The 22,990-nt window shown below is 46.5% G+C and overlaps 1 protein-coding gene across 2 annotated transcripts in view; it reads right to left on the minus strand.

Annotated features, from left to right (window-relative positions):
• The window catches only part of LOC310677473 (uncharacterized protein), a 44,687-nt gene that overhangs the window by 15,315 nt on the left and 6,382 nt on the right, over positions 1–22,990 (minus strand). For both annotated transcript variants that reach the window (XR_014511176.1, XM_083440592.1), the window contains exon 2: positions 8,355–8,461. Coding sequence is in view for 1 of the 2 variants with exons in the window: in XM_083440592.1 (XP_083296718.1) it covers positions 8,355–8,390 (36 nt within the window). In the remaining variant the exon portion in view is untranslated. The remainder of the gene's footprint in view (positions 1–8,354; positions 8,462–22,990) is intronic.

A 22,990-nucleotide genomic window follows, 5' to 3' on the forward strand; every position in this document is an offset into this window, starting at 1 on the left:
TTAGTACAATTGTTCTGTTCCTTTTTGTTGTTGTTTTATTGGTTCTGTATAGTTTGTGTTTTGTTTTTAAGGGGTGGGATCAGGGCTGCCTGGGAGTGGCTCCCCAGCCAACACAATGGCTGGGACAAGTTTCACAGGGGGGAAAGCACTGGGACATCCGATCTCGGTGATCATGGGCAGGAGGCGGAGTTACGCTAAGACCAGACCATGTCATTACCGAGGAGGCAGGTTTAGTCGTTGTTTGAAGACTATCCCTGCCTCCGGGTCCGGCCTTGACCGGATGGATACTGGAATCAACAGGGGAAACCCACATGACCTGAAAGTGTTGCTGTGCAATGCCAGGTCAATGATGAATAAAACCACTGCCATCCACGACTTGATTGTGGATGGAGGATTTGACCTGGCATGTGTGACAGAGACCTGGTTGGAGGAAGCAGATGGGCCTGTCCTTGCCGCTGCTTGCCCACCAGGTTTCTCTTACGCACAGCAACCCAGGTCATGTGGGCGGGGAGGGGGGGTTGCAGTGATTTTTAGGAAGTCACTAGCTTGCACCAGGCGTCCTACTGGGAAGATCCAGCTCTCTGAGTGCATGTTCTGGAAGTTGGGCAATAGGGGCAGTACAGGATTCCTTTTGGTGTACCGACCTCCCCGCTGCACCAAGGATTCCCTGTCCGAGCTGCTTCAGGTCGTGGCGGATTTTCTCCTGGAGACACCTAGTTTGGTTGTCCTAGGGGATTTTAACATCCATGCCGACACGACCTTACAAGGGGCTGCTCGGGACTTCGTGGAAAGCATGGCCTCCATGGGGCTGTCCCTGAATAAGTTTGGCCCAACTCATAGTCATGGACATGCCTTAGACCTGGTGTTCACCTCTAGTGACGTGGGTGATCTGACACTAAGTAAAAGTGAAACAAAAGAAGTGCCATGGTCAGATCACTTCCTGGTGCAACTGGACTTCTCCGCGACCCTTCCCCTCTGCAGGGAGGTGGGACCAATTCGGATGGTCCGCCCCCGCCACTTAATGGATCCAAATGGTTTCCAGAGAGTGGTAGGGGATGCTCTAACCCATGTTGATGGCCTTTCAGCTGATTCCCTGGTGGCCCGCTGGAATGTGGAGTTAACCAGGGCTATCGACTGTCTGGCTCCGAAGCGCCCTCTCCGATTGCATGGAGCCCGGACAGCCCCGTGGTTTTCCTCGGAGCTGAGGGCGATGAAACAATCGTTGAGACGGTTAGAGCGTCGGTGGCGGAAAACTCACTCCGAATCTGACCGGACACAGGTTAGAGCTCAACGTCGAGCCTACCAAGTGGCGATAGCGACGGCGAAGAAGACCTTCTTCACCGCCTCTATTGCATCTGCAGAAAATAGTAGCAGGAGACTCTTTCAGGTGGTTCGCAACTTAACGGAACCACCTTTACCACCGGGGCCTTGTAAAGACCCCAAGATCTCCTGCAACGATTTTGCAAAGTTTTTTGCAGATAAAATCACTCATATTCGGAAGGAGCTAGACACCACCGTGGGAGCAGGGCCGGTGCGGGAGAGTGCTAGAGCTCTGTCTGGTCAAGTTGCATGGAATCAATTTCAATCCATTACCCCCGAGGATGTGGACAGGCTGCTTGGACGCGTGAAACCAACCACCTGTCTCCTTGATCCTTGCCCATCCTGGCTAATAAAAGCTAGCCGGGAAGGACTGGGCGATGGGCTCTGCGGGGTGGTGAATGCTTCCCTCCGTGAGGGAACATTCCCAGATCCGCTGAAAGAGGCGGTCATTAAACCGCTTCTTAAAAAACCATCTTTAGACCCGGCCAGTATGGCCAACTATCGCCCAGTCTCAAATCTTCCATTCTTGGGCAAGGTGATTGAGCGCGTGGTTGCTGAACAACTCCAGGCACGCCTGGAGGATGCGGACCATTTGGATCCCTTCCAATCGGGATTCAGGCCTCACCATGGGACTGAAACTGCCTTGGTCGCGCTGGTTGATGATCTCCGGCGAGCTAGGGACAAAGGTGAGAGTTGTTTCCTGGTTCTGCTGGATCTCTCGGCGGCCTTTGATACAATCGACCATAACATCCTTCTGGACCGTCTAGAGGGGCTGGGAGCTGGGGGCACTGTTATACAGTGGTTTCGCTCCTTCCTCCTGGGCCGTGTTCAGAAAGTGGTGGTGGGGGATGAGTGTTCAGACCCCTGGGCCCTCACTTGTGGGGTGCCTCAGGGTTCCGTCCTCTCCCCCATGCTCTTTAACATCTATATGAAGCCGCTGGGAGAGATCATCAGGAGGTTTGGACTGGGTGTCCATCAATATGCAGACGATACCCAGCTCTACCTCTCTTTTAAATCAGAACCAGTGAAGGCGGTGAAGGTCCTGTGTGAGTGCCTGGAGGCGGTTGGAGGATGGATGGCGGTTAATGGATTGAGGTTGAATCCTGACAAGACAGAAGTACTGTTTTTGGGGGACAGGAGGCGGGCTGGTGTGGAGGACTCCCTGGTCCTGAATAGGGTAACTGTGCCCCTGAAGGACCAGGTGCGCAGCCTGGGAGTCATTTTGGACTCACAGCTGTCCATGGAGGCACAGGTCAATTCTGTATCCAGGGCAGCTGTCTACCAACTCCACCTGGTACGCAGGCTGAGACCCTACCTGCCCGCGGACTGTCTCGCCAGAGTGGTGCATGCTCTTGTTATCTCCCGCTTGGACTACTGCAATGCGCTCTACGTGGGGCTACCTTTGAAGGCGACTCGGAAACTACAACTAATCCAGAATGCGGCAGCTAGACTGGTGACTGGGGGCGGCCGCCGAGACCACATAACACCGGTCTTGAAAGACCTACATTGGCTCCCAGTACGTTTCCGAGCACAATTCAAAGTGCTGGTGTTGACCTTTAAAGCCCTAAACGGCCTCGGCCCAGTATACCTGAAGGAGCGTCTCCACCCCCATCGTTCTGCCCGGACACTGAGGTCCAGCTCCGAGGGCCTCCTGGCGGTTCCCTCATTGCAAGAAGCAAAGCTACAGGGAACCAGGCAGAGGGCCTTCTCGGTAGTGGCGCCCGCCCTGTGGAACGCCCTCCCAGCAGATGTCAAAGCGATAAATAACTACCTGACATTTAGAAGACATCTTAAGGCAGCCCTGTTCAGGGAAGTTTTTAATCTGTGATATTTTACTGTATTCTTTGTTTCTATGGAAGCCGCCCAGAGTGGCTGGGGAAACCCAGCCAGATGGGCGGGGTACAAATAATAAATTATTATTATTATTATTATGCACACATTCAGACAACAAGCCTGGAGTTCCACAGAATAGCCACTCCTGGTTCAATCCAACATGTCACTTTTATGGTCTTATGTGGCTTGGCCCAATGACCATCATGGTCCCTTCCAACTCTACAATTCTATCATTCTATGATCTCAAATGCTGGACCCAATCCTTGAGTCCCCATGTTAGATCTGAGAGATGGGTTTGCACATACAAGATACATGCAGAGTGTGGGGAATTGCAGTCAAACATAACTGTGCATAAGTGCTAGTTTGTGCACGAAGGGGTTAAGATAATAGAGTTGTGTTCTGAGACTCAGGTCACACTTCCTCTTTCTCCACTGAGGAGCAAGCGAAGCCTTCTCTTCCTGTTCCCTCTCTCTGTACCATGTAAACTACAAGGGAGGACATGTCTAAGCTTTTATCCAAGCTTGGAGCAAGTGTTTTAAGTTATCTTTCTGTATTTTCTGCACAAGTATTCTGCCTGTGTTCTTCTTGCTGCTGTTTGGATAAATGCATGAATCTGACCTTCAGAATATTTTGTAAGTAAATAATTTAAAACTTACTTAACAGTGTGTGGTCTGTTCATTGCAAGTGGGGTAACAAGAGAAGAGCGTGGTTTGAACATGGACTAAACTGAAAAAAAAAGGGTCTATATTTCTAACGCTATACTGTTGCTTGACTTTTATGAGTTTAAATTCTGCTACTGGGGGCTCTCTCCTGCTGAAGAGTGAGTTTAGCCCCATGTTTTGAATCCAGATACCCAGCCAATTTTTTTTTAATCACCACTCTATAAGTGCCTATTTTATTTCTTTATTTCTTTATTTCTTTATTTCTTTATTTCTTTATTTCTTTATTTCTTTATTTCTTTATTTCTTTATTTCTTTATTTCTTTATTTCTTTATTTCTTTATCTGCTTGCTTGCTAGTACAGTAGTACCTTGGGTTACATACGCTTCAGGTTACAGACTCCGCTAACTCAGAAATAGTGCTTTAGGTTAGGAACTTTGCTTCAGGATGAGAACAGAAATCGTGCTCCAGCAACGTGGCGGCAGCAGGAGGCCCGATTAGCTAAAGTGGTGCTTCAGGTTCAGAACAGTTTCAGGCTAAGAACAGACCTCCGGAATGAATTAAGTACTTAACCCGAGGTACCACTGTAGTCAAATAAACATCCCTAGCTGAAAAAAACTGGAGATGGAATAGGCTACTCAAACAAAAGAATAAAAAATGTAGTGTCAGATTTGTCAGGATGGAAAGTTAGCTGGCTCCAGTAGCATGATAAATTGTGGCTGGACTGTGAAGCACAGAGAATTATATGGGGCCCCACTTGGCTGGGGACATGCAGAAAGATACCTCTTCTTTTTCAGTGAAAAAGGAAGGAAGGATGCAAGCCAAGAGCACATTGTTGATGCGATGCAATCTGCCATTGGGAGACTCATTGCCACCCCTGTCTTATTTGTCTCTGCCATAAATTTTAGTGACTGTGCTAGCCAATTCTTTTCTCAGCTGACAACAGCTTTTCAAGGGAATCTGAGCTGATGCAGCGGTGGGTGGGAGAGATATGCTGGCCTGGAGATGAGGGTGGAGAGATCAAATGAGTGACAAATACCAGCAAAATTACAACAGGAAAGCCATGCTCTTTTCTATTCCTATGTCTGTGCAGTCTGCCAAAAAAACGGAGAGAGTTCTTGTCTTTAAGTGAAAAGAAGGATGTGATGGAAGAGAGCAAAATCCATCTTTCACTTGCCTTCCCGCACTAGACTCTGTCACTTTAACAACATTGTGCTCTGTTGCTCTCCAGCCTGGGCTGGGAAGCCTTAAACTTAACAAAGTATGGTGGAATAAGATTTGGTGGGGGCTCCTCTACCTGTCTGTTACTTTTTATGTAAAGACTAAATTTATGTAAAGACTAATATCACCTCTGCTTTTGAATTATGGTGTTGGAGGAGACTCTTCAGAGTCCCATGGACTGCAAGAAGATCAAATGTATCCATTCTGAAGGAAATCAGCCCTGAGTGCTCACTGGAAGCACAGATCATGAAGCTGAGGCTCCAGTCCTTTGGCCACCTCATGAGAAGAGAAGACTCCCTGGAAAACAGCCTGGTGTTGGGAAAGATGGAGGGCACAAGGAGAAGGGGACGACAGAGGACGAGATGGTTGGACAGTGTTCTCGAAGCTACCTACATGAGTTTGACCAAACTGCGGAAGGCAGTGTAAGATAGGAGTACCTGGCGTGCTCTGGTCTATGGGGTTACGAAGAGTCGGACACGACTAAATGACTAAACAACAACAACAACAATACCACCTCAAACATCAGCTTTGCAAAAGGCTGAGGTCTTTTTTCAAAGGGGGAGTCAAGAGACTATACGTAATGAAGTGATCAATTTTATAAGTGTGGCAGCCAAAAAAATTTTTGGGGGGGTGTTCAGCAGCTGTTAATGAGTTGCATTGATCTCTCCTACCTGCTTGCCTGCCCTCCCACCCAGTCGATGTACATACACACGTAACTCCAGGCACAGAGAAATCTGGGTTTTGCAACCAACCTGGGCCAATGAGTGTGATTCACATTCCAGATCCTTGGAAGAATGAGTTGCCAATTGTCTGCCCCCAGTGCCCAGATTACGCCAAGCCACCTCGCTTCTTTTGATTCATAAGACGTTCTCCTGCCTAGTGATCTCTGTCAGCAGGCAATTTCTTTTTCATCAAACCACCAGATGAAACACTGCATTCCTTTCTTCTTCTTCTTCTTCTTCTTCTTCTTCTTCTTCTTCTTCTTCTTCTTCTTCTTCTTTTCAGGCACTTATGTTTAATCTTTTCCTCAAAAAACTTATTTCAAATTCCAGTTCAGAAGAATCTAAGGAGACCACATTGCTTTCTTCTGTTTACTGTTAAACATAATTAACATTCATGTCCCTGACCCCAATCAAATGTATACCGTCCTATGCGGATAATGAAGCAACTGAGCATATGCCAGCCAGCCATCCCATCAGTGGATGATAGCAAAAAATACGGTACAATGCATTCAAAAAAGCTTTTTTAAAAGTATGGAGAGAGAGAGAGAGAGTCTTTGTTAAATCTGCTGGTAATATAAAGAGGGTCATTTCTAAAGCTCGTGGGCCCTTGCTATTTATATAGCAGGTATATAGCAGATGTTGTTGGACTCCAACATCAGACATTGAAAACTTCCCTGAACAGCTGCCTTCAGATGTCTTCTAAAAGTCAGATAGTTGTTTATTCCCTTGACATCTGATGGGAGGGTGTTCCATAGGGTTGGCGCCATTACTGAGAAGGCCCTCTGGCTGGTTCCCTTTAACTTCGCTTCTCACAGTGAGGGAACCACTAGAAGGCCCTCGGCACTGGACCTCAGTGTCTGGGCAAAACGCTGGGGGTGGAGACGCTCCTTCAGGTATACTGGACCGAGGCCGTTTAGAGCTTTAAAGGTCCGCGCCAACACTTTGAATTGTGCTTGGAAACGTACTGGGAGCCAATGTAGGTCTTTCAAGACCGGTGTTATTTGGTTTTGGTGGCCACTCCCAGTCACCAGTCTAGCTGCTGCATTCCGGATTAGTTTCTGGGTCACCTTCAAAGGTGGTGTTGTGCTCAGGTCCTACTCACAGGATTCTCCCATGCATTTGTGGCCAATGTGAGAACAGGATGCTGGACTAGACGGGCTATTGGTCTGATGCAGCACGTTCTTCTTATGTTCTTATGACTTGGACCAGGTAGCTCTTCAAGGAAGAGATTCCTTCAGATAAAGGACTGTCCTCTGACAGCCCTTCAAACAGAGGACAAGTATAAAGTAGGACATATGACATTTCCCTGTGGACTACCCTATCTTCCGTTTCCACAACTTTTCTGTTATTATCACTGACTTGGACCATAAAGTAAGTTTTAGAATGCCAATAAACCATCCCAGGTACTAAAAGTGCATGACTCAATGAAATGGCAATGACTGACAAACACAGCCAAACAGCAGCTGTGGGACTCTGAAAAAAGCTGTTAAAAGGGAAGAAACAGTCTCACAAGATTTATTACTGTTTTCTTGCCAGTCTATACTGTATACCTGCTCTTCTCCAATAGATTTGCACAAATGTTTTTTTGTTTGTTTGTTAATATTAACATAAGCACTTCCTCAAAAGCGGCAGCATTTTGAAAGACTCTAAGGCTGCAGTCATATCAGGGCAGGACTTTGAGCCTGAAACTAAGAGCCAGTTGAGAAGGAGGGCTCTCAAATGCAGCAAGAAGAAGAAGAAGAAGAGTTTGGATTTGATATCCTGCCTTTCACTCCCCTTCAGGAGTCTCAAAGCGGCTAACATTCTCCTTTCCCTTCCTCCCCCACAACAAACACTCTGTGAGGTGAGTGGGACTGAGAGACTTCAGAGAAGTGTGACTGGCCCAAGGTCACCCAGAAGCTGCATGTGGAGGAGGGGAGACGCGAACCCGGTTCCCCAGATTACGAGACTACCGCTCTTAACCACTACACCACACTGGCTCTCAAGAACATTGATAACTACAAGCTGGAAATAAGCCAAGGGGTTAAATGTACAAAAATGTTGGAATGTGGCCCTTAGGCAGAAAAGTATTCCCCACCCCTGCACAGCCCAGACATTTTCCTCACCCCCACTGGCAAGTTCCATTTGGGGCTGTTGGACTGGATAGCTGGCTCTGGAAGGCAGACGACAGCCACAGTGATTAAGCTGAGCATCGATTCCGGCTGTGGACTTGGTTTTAATTGTACTAGTTTTGGCAACATTTATTTCGTTTTCCCGCACTTTAGGATGGAGGGGGGGATGAGCTAAAAGTAACCTAAATAAGTAAACAGGCCACTAATCCCTCTTGAGTCAATGCTGAGTAAGTGAGTAAATGAGATGCAATTTTGTGAACTAGAAACCAATTTGCCATCCATTGACTTTGCCTTTTAAAGCTCAATGGCAGTGAAAATCAAGCCAAGACATATATGCATCGCTCTGCCCTGGGTTCTCTTTAGAGACAGGCTGAAACTTCAAAAGTGGCAGTTTTCAGTCAATATTGGGGAGAGCTAAACTGGCTTCTCTCGATCATGTTTCCCGGGGGGCTGATTGGAAGAAATTGTAGACACGGGGCAAAACTCACCAAAGCTCTCCTTGCCTCTTCACTGGTGGCTGCCATTTTGCTTTCCTCAGAACACCCCTCCAAAAGACACCAGGAATGTCACGACCAGCATCTGTCCATGGAGCCTTCTGTTAAAAACAACATAATGTAGCTCCGTCAGGGTTAAAATACAGCTCCTAGGATTCTTTGGAAGGGGTGTGTGTTTTAAATGGATGGTGTGTAATAATAATAATAATAATAATAATAATAATAATAATAATAATAATAATTTATACCCCACCCATCTGGCTGGGTTTCCCCAGCCACTCTGGGCAGCTTCCAACAAAATATTAAAATACAGTAGTCTGTCAAACATTAAAAGCTTCCCTAAACAGGGCTGCCTTCAGATGCCTTCTAAAACTATGGTATGTTAAGCATAATTGATTTAAGTATAATTGATTTAATTGTCACTGAAATGGTGAAAGTGTTTAACACTGAAAAATTCCACCCCACCCCTATTTCATGGCTTCTTTCAAAGTCTGTGAAAGTTGGGGGCATTCTGGTGTGGGTCTTTCCCCCCTTTTTTGCCAGTGCCTGCACTGCTCGCTCCTTGACTAGTGATCATTTCACAGCAGTGTTCAGTTCAATTTACACAGAACTTCAGTTCCCAGGAATTTTTAGGGTGCAGAGTGTGAACATCCAGTGTGTATGCAGCCAGATAGCTCAGTTGGTAGAGCATGAGACTCTTAATCTCAGGGTTGTGAGTTTGAGCCCCACGTTGGGTGAAAGATTCCCATATTGCAGGGGGTTGGACTAGATGACCCTCGTGGCCCCTTCCAGCTGTACAAGTCTGTGATTCTGAATGGATCTGAGGGCACGTTCCTCCATTCCTACTGTGTACTCCAACTGATAGTGACCCTCCAGGATTATTAGACTCATTCGTTACCGTAATACAGTCATACCTCGGGCTACAGACGCTTCAGGTTGCGTTTTTTCGGGTTGTGGACTGCCGAAACCCGGAAGTACTGGAATGGGTTACTTTTGGGTTTCGGCGGTCGCGCATGCGCAGAAGCACGAAATCGCGCTTTGCGCATGTGCAGAAGCGCCGAATCGTAACCCGTGCGTCCGCAGACGCGCAGACACGGGTTGTGAACGCTTCGGGTTGCGAATGTGCATCCCGCACAGGTCACGTTTGCAACCTGAGCATCCACTGTATCTTTCTTCACATGAAAGTGTCCAAAATAGAATATGCACTGTACAAACATCAAGTGCTCAAATTGGAAGCTTTGCAATTAGGGGTGAAGCTGGCATCTTCTGCATGCAGAGCGGATGCCTCACTACTGAAGTATAAATCTTTCATAAATGTACATTAAACATGACACAGATATGGAGTTCTTTTTTTACCTTTGCTTTTTTTAAAAAAATCTGTTCTTCCGCAACAAGACGAGACTGGTTTCTTAGAGCGCCACTGGAGATGTTTCTCTTATCCTTTGCATTGTCTGTTGCAAGGATGGGAACCGTCCAGGGGGCCTTCCAAATGTTGTTGACTACAACTCCCATAAACCCCGCCCCTTGGCGACACACTGGCTGGGGCTGATGGGATTTGGAGTCCAACCACACCTGGAGGACCACAGGCTCTCCTTCCCTGCTTTCCTGTTTTGCAGTATCTGAGCCTCTGCAGAGAATGTCATCACCACTGCAGGGAAGGGCAGGGAAGGCAGCTTTGAAAAAGTAATAAATCTATGGATCAATATGATGGCAGGGTGGGAGCTCAACCTTTGTTGGATATGATGTTCTGCACACCTTCCTCAGCAACGTGTGCTGTGATGTGTTTCAGTTTTGTAAACCCGAGAGGAATATAGGCTGTTGGCATCTTCTTGCAAAATTCTTTTGCCTTAGGCAACACTTGCTGGGCTTTAGATGCTGCATTGCGGGAGAAATACGTGACTCAAATGTTATCTATAGCCAGGGCTGGTCATTTGTATTCACATATTTGAGTGTGGGAGGGAGAAATGTCTTTGCTTCTTTCTTTCTTTTTTTCCCTCCCTAGGCAGGCTGATTCAATATTTTCATCCAACTGGCATTGGCTTTCACTGTCAGCCTTAGATGGTGTGTTATTATTTTTGCTTCCGGTGTGGTGGCTGAATTGAGATGACACTGATGGCTGTCTGGTCCACTTGTCTCAGAGGCTGCAGGAGTGGCGCATCCCGTTTTGCTGCCTGAGGTGAAATAAGAAGGTGCTGCCCGGCCCCTGCCAAAGCCTCCCTTGCCTGGGTTGTGTGGCAGAGTCTGTTAAGTGGTGGCAGCAGGTTCTGGTGAGATCTTGAGGTGGAGGACTCTCCTTCCTTGGAGGTTTTTAAGTTTGATGGCCATCTGTTATTGATGCTTTAGATGAAATTCCTGCATTGCAGCAGGGTTGGACTGGATGACCCTCAAGGCCTCTTCCAACTCTACAGTTCTATGATTCTATGATACAAAAATGCATGCACTAAGTGAAAGCATGCATAAATGTGTATATTAGTGAAAATAACACACATAAATGTATGGTACAGTGGATGCTCGGGTTGCAAACGTGATCTGTGCGGAGGCATGTTCGCAAGCTGCAGCGTTCACGACCTGTGCATCTGCGCATGCGTGGGTCACAGTCCGGCACTTCTGTGCATGCGCAAAGCACCATTCAGCGTGCATGCGCATGCGCCAAAACCTGAAAGTAACCCGTTCCAGTACTTCTGGGTTTGGCGCAGTGCACAACCCGAAATTGCGCAACCCAAAGTGTCTGTAACCCAACGTATGACTGTATTGGGGTGATTGCTTGGAAATATGTATATCAGGGGAAATTGCACACAGTAACACGTGTGCTAGCAGAAATATGCATTAAAATGCTGGCAAATTTTCATGAAGACTTTAAAAAAGAACGCCACCCCGCTGTGAAAATGTGGAGAAGTGAATTCCAGACTGGAGAAATGAAAAATTGAGAGACACTGAAAGTGACAGATTTACCCACCCCTAATCTGGTTTCTCTACCCTTGATCACTTTTAAAGGCCAAAATAGGATTAAATGCAAGCGCTTAAGCTTAAATTATTTGTGAACCATAGACAAGAAATGAATGACACATTCTTTTTATTTTATCTTAATTTTTGCAAGCAAAAATGTTATAGGGCTAAATGATACCATTTAGAATGAGACAGTGAGGCCTGGCACATCCCTGACTGCTCCAGAACATGAAATGAGATCAAGCCATTAAAAGCAATCACCAGCCTTTTGTGTCATTTGTCCTTCAATTCCTGTCTTGCTCTGTGCTCATACCAAAGTAGCTGTGCCTCATTTTTCAACTGACAACATGAACTGCCGTCTTTATATTAATTGGTCAAATTCTAATGGCTAAATTAAACAAGGTATGGGTGGATGAATCTGGGACATGCTAAACTTTGCACATAATTTTATTTTGCACATTAATGTGCATGGTGCTTTATAAAGTACGTAGAACAAAGCACGATCTGCTGGGGAACTTCCACCACCTCCTGAGGGAGACCCCTCCACTGCTGAACAGCTCTTACTGTCAGAAAGTTCTTCGTGAGGTTGAACTGGAATCTCCTTTCTTGTAACTTGAAACCATTGGTTCAAGTCCTACCCTCCAGAGCAGGACAAAACAAGCTTGCTCCATCTTCCATGTGACAGCCCTTGAAATATTTGAAGATGGCTATCATATCTCCTCTCAAGCTCCTCTTTTCCAGGCCAAACATACCCAGCTCCTCCGAATGCTCCTCATAAGGTTTCCAGACCCTTGACCATCTTGGTTGCCCTCCTCTGCACACGTTCCAGCTTGTCAATATCGTTCTTAAATTGTGGTGCCCAGAATTGGACACAGGATTCCAGGTGTGGTCTGACCAACCCGGCTCCCTCAACTGTTCCTCATAAGTCTTCCTCATAAATTTGCTTTATTGTTAAGTTGTGGGTGAACATATCAGACGACACAGCGATTCTTCAAACAGCTCTTTTTTATTCAGAGGCCAGACAGAACTGAACTGAAGGGCTCAGTCAGCCTGCTTATATAGAGCTCCAGTACAACGTTACTGTAGCAACTTTCTAAAACTATCCAATCACTGAACGTCACTTTCGATCCTTCATTTGCATAAAAGCTATCCAATCACTGAACGTCACTTTCGATCCTTCATTTGCATAACTATCTACAGTATCCCCCTGCTGGCCCAGGGTGAGAACTTCAGTACATAACATTTATTATGGCTGTGTTTGATGCCCCGGGGGAAAGCAGGATATAAATTGAATAAATAGCATTATTAATAAATCATCCCTGACAGCAGTGACCATATTGTTGCCTTCTTACAACAACGTGAGTGCACCAGCTTGAAGAATGTTGGTCGAGGGCTTGGAGCTTTGCGGCAGGCAAAGAGGAGTTTGAGAATACGCAGTTCTTGTTTGGCACTCTCTGGCCTCTTTTCTTTTGATGATCCGAGCTGCTAAGATTTCCTACCAGAGATTTAGTCGCTTGCTGAAATGGGAAGAAGCTTCCACGAGATGAAAGTGGGCAGTGCTGGTACTCAGAGTCCTCATTTCAAAAGCCTCCTTGGTAGAGACTTCAGAAATCCTGTTTTTAATTTCTTATTGAATCTGCACTGCTCAGAGGAGAGAACCACGAGACAAAGGGGGAGAAATCTCACCTGCTTCAGGATGAAAAGGAAAAACCAAGTATGGATCTTCATGCCTCCGCTATTTATAAATGTCCATTCAGCCACCTCCTTTAACAGGCAGCGAAAATTGAGCTTGCCCCCTGGGTGTCGGCAGGATAGCAGTAGAATTGCTTTGCTGAATGGAGAGTGGCTTTGAACTGCCTCCCATAATTACTGCTTTAGGTTTCCATTAGGTTCCCAGCATCCCAATGAAGGGTGAGCAGCTGATAGGGTGGGCTATACATCCCGCCCCCCATAACAGATCAATAAAATTAATAAATACAGATGTGGATGAGACACCAAACCATGATCCTAGATCTCTACCCCCTGCTATCAGGTTCTTTCAGCCAAAATATTGAAGTCTAGACCTTGGAACTGCATGAACAGAGTTGGCCCATCAAGGAGTTTGAGACAAGCAGGTCACCCATGAAAACATCTCATCTCATGCCTTTTGAAGGGTGAAGATACCGTCTCTGAATTAGGATGGATTGCAATTCCATCTGATGCGGCCAACTTTAAATCCCACCAGCAATCTTCAAGTTTGCAAACTGTGCAGGCCTCCATAGGTTTTATATGAAATGTTTCAGATTTCAAGCCAAATTAGCATCCCCTGCAAGTGTCCCAGAAAAAACACAGAACATGCAAGAGACATGAAGGCCATTTTCGGGCTCCGTGATCTCATGCAAGTTCTTACACAGCACCCCAAAGCGTGCAGTTTTGGCGGCCATAATTTCACGCAGATCACGTGGTTCACTCAGGATCACTGATGGGAAGACTAATGTCCTGGTTTTTGGACTCAATATGTTGGAGGGTGTGAAACAGCGTTATCTGGTTTTCAACATCGTGATATATCACCAGCTAAGCATTGTGATATACTGATATATCACAATGTCTGATATAAGGATGGAACTATGCATTGGCTTGCTTCACTCCCCCCCACCCACCCACCCACGTTGTGATTTTTGCATAGCACACACAGACACATACATCATTCACGATATATTGCCAGGTCAAAAATTATGAAACAAATATCATGATATGGACTTCAAACCAGTTTTGGACAATATATCGCCCAGCCCAAACACAAATCATGATTTGTGATATATTGCCAGGTCAAAAATTTTGAAACAGATATGATGAGAAGGACTTCAAACTGGTTATGGATGATAGATTGATATACAGTATCTCCCAGCCCTGATGTGTACCTAGGCATGCTATTACCTCCAGCGCAGGTAATGGCCAGCAGCCTAGATTGCTATCTCCCCCACCCCTCACCGCCCATGTTTGTCTGGTAGGTGGAGCCAGCCACCTGTCAGTCAGTTGACACTGGGTGACTTTCCCCTGGTCAGGTGTCTTGCAGAGCACTTTGAAAGGGGCTTCTCAAGAAGCAACAATCAGCTGAAGTCCTTTTCAATGTGATCTGAAACTGGCTTCTCAAGACCTGAGAATCAGCAGGTTCTCCACCCCTGCTAGTGTTCGTTAAAATAACAGGGTGTTTTACAGGATATAAAATTCTTACAGCCCCACACCTGCTGCCCTGGGAATTTGTTTGAAGGGTGGGGTGGCAATTTCTACAATATATAAAATATTGCAGTGAGTCCTATTGTTTCCATCTGAATCAGAATAATTCAGCTTGCTAGTAAGTTCCACATCATCGCTCTCCTTGCTCAGCTTTCTGATTCCTCCTCCAAAAACCTCTTCCTTCTGGGAAAATGTCACCCATAAGAAAAATTAAGCTTTGAGTGAAAACATCTACTTTGAAGGCTTGGTTCAACAGGGGAGGAAAAGAAGATCCTGAATTATTACACCCACTTACTGTGCTAATTAAATATTGCTAGGTGCTATATCGTCTTGATCTACTTCAAGGCACTGACAAGGACATGTTGCTTTGTGGATGTGGGTGCCATCACTGAATATAAGAAGTGGGGGGTGGGGGCATGGAGAGAGAGAGAGACAGACAGGTTTCAAACAGGCAAGAATTTAAGGACTTGCCAATGCTAATCTCCCACTTGAGAGGCTGATTACAAAAATGTTTTGAGATGACAGCACGGTAGCCCTCCTGTGGGAGAAACGGCTGCAACTGAGAACTCTATAATGAAGGTGTAATTATGCTATACTTATGCAGAAGTTTAATGGTGCTAAGACAAGCATAATTATAACGTGCATTAACCCCAAGCTTTGAAAAATGCTTGGAAGTGTATTCCACGAAGGCGAAAGATGACAGGAAGCTTTTGTGACTGCTGGGCTAATGTTCTTCCTATTGGTACAACAAAGTTGCAACTTCCTATCCTCAAATGGCTATTCAAGGAACGCTAATGAGCGTATAAGGGAAAGGGTCAGAATGAGCTAAGTCTATAGCAAATTTAGTGCTAAGAACTCAGGCCTTCGGGGGAAGACGAGTCACCCCTGCAGGTTAATGCTTACGTTTTTAAAGCTCCTCCTTTATTGTTTAATATTTTCCAATGTTTGCTGAAAATACCCTTAGCTACAGACAGGACTCATGCAAGAGCCAAAGAAAGGGCAAAAGACATCACAAATCCAAGGATCAGGCCAAGGAAGAGTTAATGGCTAAAGGGAAGTGAGAGGCTGAATAACACCATCTCTATCCAGAGGGGACCTGAAATGTAAATGAGCAGCTCTCTCATCTTCTCCCTAGAATAAGAAGCAGGGACTTAGGCAGCTAATTCATTATCACTTTATTTCTGCATGCAAATGAACCCATCGTTCCCTTTGCATAACCCAAGGTAGTCAGTCATCACAGGGGAAGGATGCAGAAGAACAAAAAATAAAATAAAAAATAAAAAATGAGATGTGTGTGTGTGTGCAGGAAAGGGTGTCTCTCTCTACCATCATTTTAAAAGGAACTTGAGTTTTCTCTATTGCTTCAACCTGTTGCTTGCCTCTTAGATCGTTTATTTTTTGCTGTCTTTCTTCCTTGAACCACCCTTTGTTTGCCATAAAGAAGGAGGCCCCCTCATTGAAACACACCTGATATCTCAGGGGAGCTCCTTCCCCATTGCTTTAGCCCATGCACCTGAGGCAGTACATCAAGTAGCCGAATCATACCACTGAAGACCAGGAATACACCCCAGAGGCCATCCAGTCCAACCCCCTTCCCCTCTTTGACACCATTTAACCATCAATCGAATAGTGGGTTAGGGCAGCTGAAAATAAGTCTCCTGGTGTATATTTTGCCTTAGAAGCCTTGGTTTGATCAGAATCAAGTACACATTTCCACAGTTAACACTAAATACTTTACTTCTGGTAAATGAGCCACCATAGGTGCTAGAAGGCTGTGAAAATTTGTGTCCTGGGCTTTATAGACACGTCTACCCATGTACTAGGGACGCAGGTGGCGCTGTGGGTTAAACCACAGAGCCTAGGACTTGCCGATCAGAAGATCAGCGGTTCAGATCCCCGCAATGGGGTGAGCTCCCATTGCTCAGTCCCAGCTCCTGCCCACCTAGCAGTTTGAAGGACGTCAAAGTGCAAGTAGATAAATAGGTACCGCTCCTGCAGGAAGGTAAACGGCGTTTCCATCTACTGCTCTGGTTCGCCAGAAGCGGCTTAGTCATACTGGCCACATGACCCGGAAGCTGTACGCCGACTCCCTTGGCCAATAAAGCAAGATGAGCGCCACAACTCCAGAGTCAGCCATGACTGGACCTAATGGCCAGGGGTCCCTTTACCTTTACCCATGTACTATCTGAAACCAAAGGGGCACATTGGTTGCTAGATGTGAATTTGTAGGAACGAGGGTGGTGTTGTGGTCTAAACCACTGAATCTCTTGGGCTTGCCAATTGGAAGGTAGGCAGTTTGAATCACCATGATGGGGGTGAGCTCCCTTTGCTCTGTCCCAGCGTCTGCCAACCTAGCAGTTCGAAAGCATACCAGTGCAATCAGATAAATAGGTACTGCTGCAGCAGGAAGTTAAACGGCATTTCCGTGCGCTCTGACACTCGTCACGGTGTCCTCCCCGGGTGTCACCACTGGGGGGGGGGTGACAAAATGCTGGGTGGCACTCACCGCAGGGCCTGCAGTGCACCCGAGCCACATGTCTCTCCTGGGAGTGACGCGGTGGCTTGGGTGCCCACAGGCTCTGCACTACCCCAAACGCTCCTCCCGCTGCCTTTCCCCACCCCACCCCCAGCTGTAGGGCAGCTGGCTGAGTGGGGGGAGGCAGGCAAACTCCTCAGAAGCCCCGCAGAGCATCCTCGCCTCGCCTCGTCCCATGGGCGGCTGGCCCCACCCCTGGGCATAGGACACGCGCACCGCCCCAGGCACCCGATCGGCTTACTCCGCTGCTGCCAAGGGGTGCCGCCATTGGCACACATACCCCACCACTGCAGCCAGGGAAGCGAGGAGAAGTGGTTGCAGCAGCTTCTGGTGAGATCTCATGAGAGCCCAGTGAAATCATGCAGTCGCCTCTGGAAGCCTCACACAACCTTCCCTAGACCCTGAAACAGAGGCTTTGAAGCTGGGTGGGGAGTGCATGGCCCACTCACAGCGTGGGACCTTCCTGATTTCACCTCAGGCCATGGATGGTCCACCCTGATCTTGTGTCAGATCATCACATAGAATCATAGAATCATAGAGTTGGAAGAGACGACAAGGGCCATCGAGTCCAACCCCCTGCCAAGCAGGAAACACCATTAGAGCACTCCTGACATATGGTTGTCAAGCCTCTGCTTAAAGACCTCCAAAGAAGGAGACTCCACCACACTCCTTGGCAGCAAATTCCACTGTCGAACAGCTCTTACTGTCAGGAAGTTCTTCCTAATGTTTAGGTGGAATCTTCTTTCTTGTAGTTTGGATCCATTGCTCCGTGTCCGCTTCTCTGGAGCAGCAGAAAACAACCTTTCTCCCTCCTCTATGTGACATCCTTTTATATATTTGAACATGGCTATCATATCACCCCTTAACCTCCTCTTCTCCAGGCTGAACATGCCCAGCTCCCTTAGCCGTTCCTCATAAGGCATCGTTTCCAGGCCTTTGACCATTTTGGTTGCCCTCCTCTGGACACGTTCCAGCTTGTCAGTGTCCTTCTTGAACTGTGGTGCCCAGAACTGGACACAGTACTCCAGGTGAGTACTGTAGCCTTACTGCCTGAATCCAGTCACAGGACAGTCTCTGCACCGTTCTAAACCATTCCTAATCCACTGAGGCGTTTACTGAGAAGTGTGAAGATTTTGCTGCATCCCTAATGAACCAAGGAGTGTAGCTGAATAAACCATTGCAGCTCAGCTAAGGCATTAAAAAGTGTGAAACTAATATGGGCCTTAATTAGTTCTCAAATACATTTGCATATTGCATCTCCATCTGGAGAACACTAGGAAAATTCAGTCCAAGGTTTAATGAATTCCACTACAGCCCAATGCATGTCTACCCAGAGGCAAGTGAGGGGGCTTATTCGCTAGTAATTGGTATATAAGACTGCAGCCTTCCAGAGTAATCCTATCATCCATTTATGCTGGGACCCCTGACCATTAGGGTCCAGTCATGGACAACTCTGGGGTTGTGGTGCTCATCTCACTTTACTGGCCGTGGGAGCCGGGTCATGTGGCTAGCATGACTAGGCCATTTCTGGCAAACCAGAGCAGCGCACGGAAATGCCGTTTACCTTCCCACCAGAGCGGTACCTATTTATCTACTTGCAATGCGTGCTTTCAAACTGCTAGGTTGGCAGGAGCAGGGACCGAGCAACAGGTGCTCACTCAGTCGCGGGGATTCAAACCGTCGACCTTCTGATTGGCAAACCCTAGGCTCTGTGGTTTAATCCACAGAGCCACCCACATCCCATCTTATGCTGGGATACACCCAACCAAAATACGAGGCAGTTAGCTATGCCAATCCCACAGCTGGCATAGGGTAGCTCCACTTCTATCAGCATGTCTGTGAAGTGAAGGAGTCTTGGACATGGTGTATGTCCAAGCTTGTCCTCACAATGGCCTGCCCCCCCCTTCTGCCAAATGAACATCTGCACTGGAATTTCTTACAAGGATGTTTGGATTCCTGCAGCCTAAAGTGTCACGGAGACTTCAGTTTGCGCCACGATTTGTCAGCACATGTCTGTGTTTCCAAGCATGAGCCTGTTTACTTGTTCTGATTCAGTGGTAAGCAGCAGGTTTTCCCGGGGAAAGAGGTGGGACGAAAACAACAAGCCTTGCTCGGTGTCAGGCTCTGGTGAATCGGATCCCTCCCCCGGTGGCAGTAAATAAGCAGATCAAACGAAAGGAACATTCTTACCAGTTAGTTTCTTTAATAATCACAGCGAGAGACAAAAGAATGCATCTCTCTAAAAATGGTGGTGCTCCCAATTAAGGCTTACCCCCTTCGTTGCTATTAATCTATGTCACTCCTATGCCTTGTAATCTGAGTTTGTTGCCGCTGCACTCTCAGGGCTCTCCTTGTCTTCAGTGACAGGGGCATTGGAATGCTGCACAAAGACAGTGAATCTGTTAACTGTCTCTCTTCCGGTGTTTCTTCTTCTAGCTGTTCCTCACCCAGTATTTCCCAGCTTTCCCCCTCTGGACTATGCCCCTCTACAAACCACTGTTCTAAATCTATACTGTCCTCCTGCTCTGGGGAAGGGTCAGGGTTGGGGGGGGGCTCCCTCCATTCCTCCTCAGTGCAGCCCCCCCCCCCCAGCACAGTCCCTGACACTTGGCAAGCATGGACCTGAGCAGAAAGCACAGGGTAGATAAATAGTTATGCTAGTCTGGAGCTGGCACAGCATTTGTGGAACACCCTCCCATCAGACGTCAAGGAAATAAACAACTGTCTGACTTTTAGAAGACAGCCCTGAAGGCAGCCCTGTATCGGGAAAATGTCTGATGTTTTAGTATATTTTGATATATGCTGTGAGCTGCCCAGAGTGACTGGGGAAACCCAGCCAGATGGGTGGGGTAGGGTATTAATAATAAAATTATTATTATTATTATTATTATTATTATTATTATTATTATTAGTGTTAGTGTTATTGGGCCCATATCAGCCCCGATCCCCTCTGGGCACCACAATTCAAGAAGGACACTGACAAACTGGAACGTGTCCAGAGGAGGGCAACCAAAATGGTCAAAGGCCTGGAAACGATGCCTTATGAGGAACGGCTAAGGGAGCTGGGCATGTTTAGCCTGGAGAAGAGGAGGTTAAGGGGTGATATGATAGCCATGTTCAAATATATAAAAGGATGTCACATAGAGGAGGGAGAAAGGTTATTTTCTGCTGCTCCAGAGAAGCGGACACGGAGCAATGGATCCAAACTACAAGAAAGAAGATTCCACCTAAACATTAGGAAGAACTTCCTGACAGTAAGAGCTGTTCGACAGTGGAATTTGCTGCCAAGGAGTGTGGTGGAGTCTCCTTCTTTGGAGGTCTTTAAGCAGAGGCTTGACAACCATATGTCAGGAGTGCTCTGATGGTGTTTCCTGCTTGGCAGGGGGTTGGACTCAATGGCCCTTGTGGTCTCTTCCAACTCTACGATTCTATGATTCTATGACATGACTGGAAACAAGGATGTCAGCAAAGGCACCAAGCAGACCTTGCTGGGGAGAGCATTCCACAGACAGGGACCTGCAGTTGAAAAGGCCAGAATAGACTTCTAGGAAGAAATCATGGCAGACTAGATATCAGCTGCCGGCACTCCTGTCAGCAGAGATAATTATGCACTCTTCTGTGTGTGGAATAAGGATTAAGATGTAATTGTGATAGAGGGCTTCGTATTATACACATGTAGAGGTTTTTTTAATTTTTCTCTTGGTTTGCTTCTTATCTCCCTTCTTTAGATGAGTTCGGTTTTTACTGTATCTTTTGTGGAAAAATCTCCATAAAAATTAATTTTAGAAAAAGAAATAATATACAGCTCTGCTCATTAAACATGACAAGTCAGAACTCGGAGCAGCCGTTTGCTTTTGATCAGCTGCCAACTTCCTCCTTGGCCCGTCCTTTCGTTAAATGAAATCTGACAGTAACTATTTTAACGCATGCCTTAGAAACACAGGGCAAGTGGGAAACGTCCTTGTCTCTTGTTCCCTTGTCGTCGTGATTCAGTTGCTCGCATTAATGTCAAGGTCTGCAGAGAGCCACTGGAAAGCATTCAGGAATGTACGGGGAAGATATTGGCTACCTGCAGTTCTGAACTAAAAGCAAATGGTTTTACAACGTCTGTGTGGAGGGCGGAGGGCGGTACCTATTAAAGTAAAATGCCATTTATTCATTTCTTGATTTTAAGTGACCATTTGATATGTGGAAACTGGAAAAAAATGAACTTTTGAAAGGTGCAAGAACCTCGGCTATTTAAGGCTTGGACGTGAACATTTCCCCACAGTTAAGGGGAAAACATGGTGTGTTTTTCTTCAAGAAAAGGGATATAAAAGCATAAACAGCACTTCACGCAAGCTTTCTCTGGATCACTATTTTTTGTTATTGTTGTTTAGTCGTGTCCGACTCTTCGTGACCCCATGGACCAGAGCACACCAGGCACTCCTGTCTTCCATTGCCTCCCGCAGTTTGGTCAAACTCATGCTGGTAGCTTCGAGAACACTATCCAACCATCTCGTCCTCTGTCATCCCCTTCTCCTTGTGCCCTCCATCTTTCCCAATATCAGGGTCTTTTCCAGGGAGTCTTCTCTTCTCATGAGGTGGCCAGAGTATTGGAGCCTCAGCTTCAGGATCTGTCCTTCCAGTGAGCGCTCAGAGCTGATTTTCTTCAGAATGGAGAGGTTTGATCTTCTTGCAGTCCATGGGACTCTCAAGAGTCTCCTCCAGCACCATAATTCAAAAGCACCAATTCTTCAGTGATCAGCCTTCTTTATGGTCCAGCTCTCACTTCCATACATCACTACTGGGAAAACCATAGCTTGTACTATACAGACCTTTGTTGGCAAGGTGATGTCTGTACTTTTTAAGATGCTGTCTAGGTTTGTCATTGCTTTTCTCCCAAGAAGCAGGCGTCTTTTAATTTCGTGGCTGTTGTCACCATCTGCAGTGATCATGGAGCCCAAGAAAGTAAATTCTCTCACTGTCTCCATTTCTTCCCCTTCTATTTGCCAGGAGGTGATGGGCCCAGTGGCCATGATCTTCATTTTTTGATGTTGAGCTTCAGACCATATTTTGCACTCTCCTCTTTCACCCTCAATAAAAGGTTCTTTAATTCCTCCTCACTTTCTGCCATCAAGGTTGTGTCATCTGCAGATCACTATTAGTATTCTGCTAATCACTAGAATAATTTCTATGTGTGACTAACAAAACACACACACACACCCTTAGAAAGGAGTTTATGTATCACTATTTGTAGATAATCTGTTCTCTCCCACCTAACTAAGCGGCCCTTTGTACCCCCGCACGGAAAGAATAAAGAACTGATGTAATTGGGTATGACTGGCAAGCAAGATGACACCTTTAATGCCGGGTAAAATAGGAATGGGCTAAACCCAAAGTTCCAATGTGTGTGACAGGTCTGAGTCAGACATCATGTGAGCATTCGCTGTCAGAAGCACTAATTTCACTGATTGTGGAGGCAGGATGCAATGCTTGTGTGTACTGCGAAAGCACTGGGGCAGAGGGGAACAATAGCTATCTTCAAATACCAGATGAGCTGTTACTTAGAATGAGACAAAGACTTGTTCTTTGCTGCCCCAGATGCCAAGTCTGGATCTCAGGGGCAGAGGCTACAGGAGGGAAGATTTTTGGGTTAAGCCAAGGGTAGCCAAAGTGGTCCTCTTCAGATGTTCTTGGGCTGCAGGTCTATCTCCCTGAGCATTAGCCATACTGTTTTCTGAGGGTTTTTTTTTTAGTTTTATTTATTTACTAACGTTCTTATGTTACATCGGTAAACATTATCTTATTACATCACAAGGCTTGTTGTTGCTTAGTCGTTTAGTCGTGTCCGACTCTTCGTGACCCCATGGACCAGAGCACACCAGGTACACGTTACTTAAGTGGAGAACTGCATTGCAAAATTCAGAGTGGTGCTGGTGAATTCCCAGTC

Source organism: Podarcis tiliguerta (assembly GCF_965153285.1).
Source record: "Podarcis tiliguerta genome assembly, chromosome: 1".
Taxonomy (NCBI): Eukaryota; Metazoa; Chordata; class Lepidosauria; order Squamata; family Lacertidae; genus Podarcis; species Podarcis tiliguerta.